At 41.7% G+C, this 9965-nt stretch overlaps 1 protein-coding gene across 1 annotated transcript; it reads left to right on the plus strand.

Annotated features, from left to right (window-relative positions):
- Positions 1-380: 380 nt before the first annotated feature.
- On the plus strand, positions 381-9361 carry LOC115917027 (V-type proton ATPase subunit S1-like; the record flags this gene model as incomplete). Its single annotated transcript, XM_030970762.1, has 3 exons — positions 381-428; positions 4474-4699; positions 9021-9361. Coding segments are annotated over 3 exons (484 nt in total), but the record flags the coding sequence as incomplete, so codon positions are not given.
- Positions 9362-9965: the final 604 nt, after the last annotated feature.

A 9965-nucleotide genomic window follows, 5' to 3' on the forward strand; every position in this document is an offset into this window, starting at 1 on the left:
TTTTTGGGGTTTGTTTGGGGTTTGGGGGTCCCTTGGGCTGATTTTGGGGGTTTTTTGGGGTTTGTTTGGTGTTTTGGGTTTGTTTTTGGGGTTTGTTTGGTGTTTTTGGGGTGCCCTGGGTTGGTTTTCAGGGGATATTTTGGGTTTTTTTGGGGTTTGTTTGGGGATTGTTTGGTGTTTTTGGGGTGCCCTGGGCTGATTTTGGGGTTTTTTGGGGTTTTTGGGGTTTTTTTTGGGTTTTTGGTGTTTTTGGGGTGCCCTGGGCTGATTTGGGGGTTTTTTTGGGGTTTTTTGGTGTTTTTGGGGTGCCCTGGGCTGGTTTTTGGGGTTTTTTGGGGTTGTTTGGGGTTTTGGGGTGCCCTGAGCCCTTTTCCCCCCAGGTTGGTTCTGCGCTACCCGGACGTGTTTGGGGAGCCCCTGAACATCACGTGAGGAGAATTCGGGATTTTTGGGGATTTTTGGGGATTTTTTGGGGATTTTTTGGGGATTTTTTGGGGATTTTTTGGGGATTTTTGGGCTTTTTGGGGTGGAGAAGTCTTTTCCGGAGTTATATTTGAATTTTTGGGGTCACTTTGGGGTTTGTTTGGGGTTTTTGGGTTGAATTTGGCATTTTTGGGGTGGGGGGGAGGTCTCATCTTTTTGGGATTTTTTGGGGGGGTTTTGGTGGGGGGGAAGTTTCATTTTTGGGGTTTTTGGGGATCAGGATCTCTTTTTTGGATTATTTTGGGATTTTTAGGGGGGTTTTTTTGGGGTCAGAGGTCTCATTTTTGGGGTTATGTTGAATTTTTTGCTGTTTAGTTTGGCATTTTTTGGGTTTATTTTGGGATTTTTTTGAGATTTTTGGGATTTTTGGGTTTATTTGGGATTTTTTGTGTTAATTTTGGGATTTTTGGGTTTATTTTGGGATTTTTTGAGATTTTTGGGATTTTTGGGTTTATTTGGGATTTTGGGTTTATTTTGAGATTTTTGGGTTTATTTGGGGATTCTTGGGTTTATTTTGGGATTTTTGGGGTTTATTTGGGATTTTTTGGGGTTTATTTTGAGATTTTTGGGTTTATTTGGGGATTTTTGGGTTTATTTTGAGATTTTTGGGTTTATTTGGGGATTTTTGGGTTTATTTTGGGATTTTTTGGGTTTATTTTGGGATTTTTTGGGTTTAGTTTGGGATTTTTTGAGATTTTTGGGATTTTTGGGTTTATTTGGGATTTTTTGGGTTTATTTTGGGATTTTTTTGAGATTTTTGGGATTTTAGGGTTTATTTTGGGATTTTTTGGGTTTATTTGGGGATTTTTGGGTTTATTTGGGGATTTTTGGGTTTATTTTGGGATTTTTGGGTTTATTTGGGGATTTTCTTGGGTTTTTGGGATTTTTTGGGATTTTTTTTTGAGTTTTTGGGATTTTTTGGGTTTATTTTGAGATTTTTGGGTTTATTTTGGGATTTTTTGGGTTCATTTTGGGGTTTTTTGGGTTTATTTTGGGATTTTTTGGGGTTATATTGGGATTTTGGGGTTGAACCTCTCATTTTTGGGGATTTTTGGGGATTCTTTTGGGATTTTCTTGAGGTTTTTGGGATTTTTTTTGGGTTTATTTTGGCATTTTTGGGTCAGACCTCTATTTTGGGATTTTTGCAACAGACCTCTCATTTTGGGGTTATTTTGATTTTTTTGGGGTTTATTTTGGGCCTGGGCTCTCATTTTGGGGTTATTTTGATTTTTTTGGGGTTTATTTTGGGCCTGGGCTCTCGCATTCTTGGGGTTATTTTGGGATTTTGGGGTTGAACCTCTCATTTTTGAGATTTTTGGGGATTCTTTTGGGATTTTTTTGAGGTTTTTTGGGATTTTTTTGAGTTTATTTTGGCATTTTTGGGGTTATTTTGGGATTTTTGGGATTTTTGGGGTTTTTGGGGTGGGGGTGTCTTTTCTGGAGTTATTTTGGGTTTCTCTTGGGATTTTTGGGATTTTTTTCCGTTCCTTTTGGGGTTTTGGGTTTCCCACCTCTGGCCTCTCATTTTTGGGGTTATTTTGGATTATTTTGCTTTATTTTGGTTGATTTTGGGATTTTTGGCTTTCCATTTGGGATTTTTGAGCGGGGGGGTCTCATTTTTGGGGCTTTTGGGTGTCGGGATCTCATTTTTTTGGGTTTATTTTGGATGAATTTGGTTTATTTTGGGTTTATTTTGGGTTTATTTGGGATTTTTTGGGGGTTATATTGGGATTTTTGGGGTTGAACCTCTCATTTTTGGGATTTTTGGGGATTCTTTTGGGATTTTCTTGTCTGGGGTCTCATTTTCTGGGTTTATTTTGGGTCATTCTGGGATTTTTTGGGTTTATTTTGGGATTTTTGGGGATTTTGGTGTCAGGCTCTCATTTTTTGGGTTATTTTGGGATTTTTTGGGGCAAACTCTCATTTTTGGGGTTATTTGATGGATTTTGGAGCAGGGCTCTCATTTTTGGGGTTATTTTGAGTTTATTTTCATTTTTGGGGGGGATTTTTTGCATCCTAACCCTCCTTTTTAGGGTTTTTGGGGGCGGAGATTTCACTTTTTGGGTTAATTTGGACTATTTTGGGTTATTTTGATTTATTTTGTATTTATTTCTCCAACTCCCCCAGGTTCCTGTTACACCATTCCTGGTTCCCAATCTCGGGCCACCCCTGGGTTATTTTAGGGAATATTTTAGAGAATATTTTAATGAGTTTATTTTCGATTATTTTGGGTTTAATTTCATTTATTTTGATTTATTTCCCCCTGCCCAGGTTCCTGTTGTGCTGTGTGTGGTTCCCGGTCTCGGGCTGCCCCTGGGTTATTTTAGGGAATATTTTGATTCATTTATTTTGATTTATTTTGGATTATTTTCATTTATTTTGATTTATTTCCCCCCCTGCCCAGGTTCCTGTTACACCGTCTGGTGGTTCCCCCCAGGCGGGGGGGGGGGGCGGGGGGGGGTTTTGGGGGATATTTTAATTAATTTATTTTAGATTATTTTAGGTTTATTTGGATTTATTTTGATTTATTTCCCCCCCTGCCCAGGTTCCTGTTACACCGTTCCTGGTTCCCGGTCTCAGGCCTGGCTGGGATGTTTTGGGGGATATTTTAATAGGTTTATTTTGGATATTTTGGATTATTTTGGTTTATTTGGGTTTATTTGGGTTTATTTTCTCTCCCCCAGGTTCGTGCTGTGCCGTTCCTGGTTCCCGGTCTCAGCCCAGCCCTGGGCCTGGCTGGGATATTTTAGGGGATAAATTAATGGGGTTTTTTGGGTTTATTTTGGATTATTTGGATTATTTTAGGTTTATTTGGATTTATTTTGTGTCTATTCTCTCTCCCCCAGGTTCCTGCTGCGCTGTGCGTGGTTCCCGGTCTCCGCCCGGCCCTGCGCCTGGCTGGGATATTTTAATTCATTTATTTTAGGTTTATTTGGATTTATTTAGGTTTATTCTCTCTCCCCCAGGTTCCTGTTACGCCATGCCTGGTTCCCGGTCTCAGGCCTGGCTGGGATGTTTTGGGGGATATTTTAATAGGTTTATTTTGGATATTTTGGATTATTTTGGTTTATTTAGGTTTATTTGGGTTTATTCTCTTTCCCCCAGGTTCCTGCTGCGCCGTGCCTGGTTCCTGGTCTCGGGCCTGGCTGGGATATTTTAGGGAATGTTTTAATGAGTTTATTTTGGATTATTTGGTTTATTTAGGTTTATTTAGGTTCATTTAAGTTTATTTAGGTTTATTTAGGTTTATTTCTCTCTCCCCCAGGTTCCTGTTACGCCATGCGTGGTTCCTGGTCTCAGGCCTGGCTGGGATATTTTGGGGGATATTTTAATGAATTTATTTTAGGTTTATTTGGATTTATTTTGTGTCTATTCTCTCTCCCCCAGGTTCGTGCTGCGCCGTGCCTGGTTCCCGGTCTCCGCCCGGCCCTGGGCCTGGCTGGGATGTTTTGGGGGATATTTTAATGAATTTATTTGGGTTTATTTGGGTTTAATTTGTATTTATTTCTCTCCCCCAGGTTCCTGCTGCGCTGTGCGTGGTTCCCGGTCTCGGCCCGGCCCTGGGCCTGGCTGGGATATTTTAATTCATTTATTTTAGGTTTATTTGGATTTATTTTGTGTCTATTCTCTCTCCCCCAGGTTCGTGCTGCGCCGTGCCTGGTTCCCGGTCTCCGCCCGGCCCTGGGCCTGGCTGGGATATTTTAATGAATTTATTTGGGTTTAATTTGTATTTATTTCTCTCCCCCAGGTTCGTGCTGCGCCGTGCCTGGTTCCCGGTCTCCGCCCGGCCCTGGGCCTGGCTGGGATGTTTTGGGGGATATTTTAATGAATTTATTTAGGTTTAATTTGTATTTATTTCTCTCCCCCAGGTTCCTGTTGCGCCGTGCCTGGTTCCCGGTCTCCGCCCGGCCCTGGGCCTGGCTGGGATGTTTTGGGGGATATTTTAATGAATTTATTTAGGTTTAATTTGTATTTATTTCTCTCCCCCAGGTTCCTGTTACGCCGTGCCTGGTTCCCGGTCTCCGCCCGGCCCTGGGCCTGGCTCCACGAGCTCTCCCTGGCCCTGGGCGGGGCCCCCCCCGTGCGGTTCCTGGTGCGCGGCGCGGCCGCCCCCTCCCCCCTGGGCTGGCGCTGCGGCGATTTGGGCACCGACGGCGCCGGCGTGGTGCCCCTGGAGCACAGCCCTGGCTGGGGGATCCGCATACGGGACCTGCAGGTAACTAACACACCAAAACCACCCAAAAACCCCCAAAAAATCCCCAAACCCAGCCCCGGGCCCGCGTGCTGCCCCTGGAGCACAGCCCTGGCTGGGGGATCCGCATACGGGACCTGCAGGTAACCAACACACCAAAAACCACCCAAAAAATCCCCAAACCACCGGGCGGTGCTGCAACAGGGACCTGCAGGTAATGAAAATCACAAATAAACCCCCCAAAAATCCCCCAAAAATCCCCCAAACCCACCCCAAGCCCGCGTGCTGCCCCTGGAGCACAGCCCTGGCTGGGGGATCCCATACGACGCATAATGAAAAAACACAAAACCCCCAAAACCCCCCCAAAATACCCCAAAAAAAAAAAAAAAAAACCAAACCCACCCCGGGCCCGCGTGCTGCCCCTGGAGCACAGCCCTGGCTGGGGGATCCAAATCCGGGCCTGCAGGTAACCAACACACCAAAAACCACCCAAAAACCCCCCAAAACCCCAAACCCAGCCCCAGCCTGCGGGTGCCCCGCACAGCCTGGCTGGGACGCTCATCGGACCTGCAGGTAAAAAACACAAAAAACCCCCAAAATCCCCAAAAATACCCAAACCCTGGCTGGGCCCACCGCCCTGGCTGGGATCCGCATAAGCGAACCAAAAAAAAATACCCCCAAAAATACCCAAAAATACCCCAAAATACCCCATAAAAACACACAAAAAACCACAAAAAAACCCCCCAAAAAAACCCCAAAAAACCCCAAAAAACCCCAAAAAAACCTGGTGTGCCCCTGGAGCACAGCCAAAACCCACACCTGCAGTATGAAAATACCCAAAAAACCAAAAATACCCAAAATACCCAAAACCCCCAAAATACCCCAAAAATACCCAAAAAAAAATACCCAAAAACCACCCAAAAACCCCCAAAAAACCACCCAAAAACCCCCAACCAAAAAACCACAAAAAAAAAAACCCCAAAACCCCAAAAAAAAAAACCTCAAAAAACCCCCAAAAACACCCAAAAGCCCCATAAAAACCCCAAACCCACCCCGGGCCCTGGTGCTGCCCCTGGAGCACAGCCAGGGCTGGGGCATCCACATACGGGACCTGCAGGTAATGAAAATACCCAAAAATACCCCAAAAAAACCCCAAAATACCCCAAAAAATACCCAAAAATACCCCCCAAAAATACCCAGAAAAACCACCCATAAAAACCCCAAAAAACCACCCATAAAACCCCCAAAAAACACAAAAAAACCCCAAAAAACCTCAAAAAACCCCCCAAAAAATCCCCAAAAAAACCCCAAAAATCCTCAAAAAACACAAAAAAACCCCAAACCCCCCCATAAAAACCCCAAACCCACCCCGGGCCCTGGTGCTGCCCCTGGAGCGCAGCCCAAAACTGCTGGAATGACCCCCAAAAATCCAGGGTGACCCCAACCCCTCCCCCACCCCAATTTCAGGTTCCCCCCCCCATTAATTCCCATTTTCTCCCCCCGCAGGTTCAGGGGTTCCTGGGGGGGGGATGGGAAAAAATGACCCCAAAAATGGGAGAAAGGGACCCCCAAAAAGGGGAAAAATGACTCCAAACATGAGGAAAAAATACCCCAAAAATGAGAAATAATTACCTGAAAAGTGAGAAATAATTACTTCAAAAATTATAAAAAAATTACTCCAAAAATGAGAAAAAATGACCCCAAAAAATAGAAGTAATTACCCCCAAAATGAGATAAAATGACCCCAAAAATGAGAAATAATGACCCCAAAAATGGGAGAAAGGGACCCCCAAAAATGGAAAAAATGACTCCAAAAATGAGGAAAAAATACCCCAAAAATGAGAAATAATTACCTGAAAAGTGAAAAATAATTACTCCAAAAATGTGGAAAAAATACCCCAAAAATGAGAAATAATTACTCCAAAAATGAGAAATAATTACTCCAAAAATGAGAAATAATTACTTCAAAAATGAGAAATAGTTCCTCCAAAAATGCTAAAAAATTACTCCAAAAATGAGAAAAAATGACCCAAAAAATAGAAATAATTACCCCCAAAATGAGATAAAATGACCCCAAAAATGAGAAATAATTACCCCAAAAATGAGATAAAATGACCCCAAAAATGAGAAATAATTACTCCAAAAAAGAGATAAAATGACCCCAAAAATGCGGAAAAATGACCCCAAAAATGTGAAAAAATTACTCCAAAAAAGAGATAAAATGACTTAAAAAATAATAAAAAATTATTTCGAAATGAGAAAAAATTACCCAAAAATGAGAAAAAAATACCCAAAAATGAGAAAAATTGCTCCAAAATGAGAAATAATTGCTCCCAAAAATGAGAGAAAATTATCCCAAAAATGTGGGAAAAATGACTCCAAAAATGAAAAAAATTAATCCAAAACTCAAAATAAATGACCCCAGAAATGAGAAAAAAATCACCTCAAAAAGACAAAAAATTACCCCAAAAATGAGAAAAAATGACCCCAAAAATGAGAAATAATGACCCCAAAACTGCTGGAATGACCCCCAAAAATCCAGGGTGACCCCAACCCCTCCCCCACCCCAATTTCAGGTCCCCCCATTAATTCCCATTTTTCTCCCCCCGCAGGTTCAGGGGTTCCTGGGGGGATGGGAAAAAATGACCCCAAAAATGGGAGAAAGGGACCCCCAAAAAGGGGAAAAATGACTCCAAACATGAGGAAAAAATACCCCAAAAATGAGAAATAATTACTTCAAAAATGAGAAATAGTTCCTCCAAAAATGATAAAAAATTACTTCAAAAATGAGAAATAATTACCTGAAAAGTGAGAAATAATTACTTCAAAAATTATACAAAAATTACTCCAAAAATGAGAAAAAATGACCCCAAAAAATAGAAGTAATTACCCCCAAAATGAGATAAAATGACCCCAAAAATGAGAAATAATGACCCCAAAAATGGGAGAAAGGGACCCCCAAAAAGGGAAAAAATGACTCCAAAAATGAGGAAAAAATACCCCAAAAATGAGAAATAATTACCTGAAGAGTAAGAAAGAATTATCCCAAAAATGTGGTAAAAATACCCCAAAAATGAGAAATAATTACTCCAAAAATGAGAAATAATTACTTCAAAAATGAGAAATAATTACTTCAAAAATGAGAAATAATTACTTCAAAAATGAGAAATGGTTCCTCCAAAAATGATAAAAAATTACTCCAAAAATGAGAAAAAATGACCCTAAAAAATAGAAATAATTACCCCCAAAATGAGATAAAATGAGCCCAAAAATGAGAAATATTTACCCGCAAAAATGTGGAAAAATGACCCCAAAAATGAGAAAAAATGACCCCAAAAATGAGAAATAATGACCCCAAAAATGAGAAATAATTACTTCAAAAAAGAGAAATAGTTCCTCCAAAAATGATAACAAATTACTCCAAAAATGAGAAAAAATGACCCTAAAAAATAGAAATAATTACCCCCAAAATGAGATAAAATTACCCCAAAAAAGAGATAAAATGACCCCAAAATGTGAAAAAATTACTCCAAAAAAGCGATAAAATTACTAAAAAAATAATAAAAAATTACTTCGAAATGAGAGGAAAATACCCCGAAAATGAGAAAAAAATACCCGGAAAATGAGAAAAAATTGCTCCAAAAATGAGAAATAATTGCTCCAAAAATGAGAGATAATTATCCCAAAAATGTGGGAAAATGACTCCAAAAATGAGAAAAAATTAATCCAAAACTCAAAATAAATGACCCCAAAAATGAGAAAAAAATCACCTCAAAAAGACAAATAATTGCCCCAAAAATGAGAAAAAATGACCCCAAAAATGAGAAATAATGACCCCAAAAATGAGAAAAAATGACCCCAAAAAGGAAATAATGACCCCAAAACTGCTGGAATGACCCCCCAAAAATCCAGGGTGACCCCAACCCCTCCCCCACCCCAATTTCAGGTCCCCCCATTAATTCCCATTTTTCTCCCCCCGCAGGTTCAGGGGTTCCTGGGGGGGGGGGATGGGAAAAAATGACCCCAAAAATGGGAGAAAGGGACCCCCAAAAAGGGAAAAATGACTCCAAACATGAGGAAAAAATACCCCAAAAATGAGAAATAATTACCTGAAAATGAGAAATAATTACTCAAAATGAGAAATACTCCAAAAAATAAAAATACCCAAAAAAACAAAAAACCCCAATAAAAAACCCCCAAAATGAGATAAAATGACCCCAAAAATGAGAAATAATGACCCCAAAACTGGTGGAATGACCCCCAAAAATCCAGGGTGACCCCAACCCCTCCCCCACCCCAATTTCAGGTCCCCCCCCCATTAATTCCCGTTTTTCTCCCCCCGCAGGTTCAGGGGTTCAACGTCTCCGGCGGCGTTTTCGGGGCGGCCTCGGACTGCGCCGGCTTCTTCGGCCCGGGGGCCTGGATGGGGCTGATCTCGGGGGGGCTCCTGCTGGGGGGGCTCCTGCTGGGGGGGGGGGTCCTGCTGGGGCTGCGGCCCATGGATCGGTTCGACGACCCCCGAGGGCCCCCCCTGCCCGTGCCCCTGGGCGAGTGAGGGACCCCCAGAAATCGAGCCCCAAAATCCCCAAAACATCCTGAAAATCTGGGGGGAAATCCTGAAAGTTTGGGGGAAAAAATCCTGAAAAAATCCCAAAATTTGGGGGGAAAAATGCAAATGTTTGGGGGAAAAAAACAGAAAAGTTTGGGGGAAAAATTCCCAAAATTAAATGGAGAAATGCCAAAAATTTGGAGCAAAAATCTTAAAAGTTTGGGAGAGAAATCCTAAAAATCCGCAGGAGAAATCTGAAAAATATGGTACAGAAATCCCAAAAGTTTGGGGTATAAATCCTAAAAATTAGGGCAGAAATCACAAAAATGTGGAGTAAAAATCCCTGAAAGTAATGGGAGAAATTCCAAAAAATCTGGAGGAAGAATCCCCAAAAAATATGGTAAAAACCCAGAAAAAATCCCAAAATTGGAATACTCCAAAAAAATTCAGACCCCGGGCAGAAAGACCCCAAAATGTGAAATCCAAAACATCCCTGGGGGGAAAAGTGAAAATTTGGGGGAAATCAAAAATCCAGAAAGTTTCCAAAAATCTGAAAGTTTGGGGGAAAGGAATTTGGGGGAAGCCCAAAAATTTCAGAGTAAAAATCCCAAAAATTCAGAGTAAAAATTCCAAAAATTTTAGAGTAAAAATGAATAACCCCAAAATTCGATCCCAGCCTCATTGGGGGCTCTGTTTGGGGCCTCTGGGGCTGCGGCCCATGGATGGATCGGAGACCCCCGA

The sequence above is a fragment of the Camarhynchus parvulus genome, unplaced genomic scaffold, assembly GCF_901933205.1.
Source record: "Camarhynchus parvulus unplaced genomic scaffold, STF_HiC, whole genome shotgun sequence".
NCBI classification, from domain to species: domain Eukaryota; kingdom Metazoa; phylum Chordata; class Aves; order Passeriformes; family Thraupidae; genus Camarhynchus; species Camarhynchus parvulus.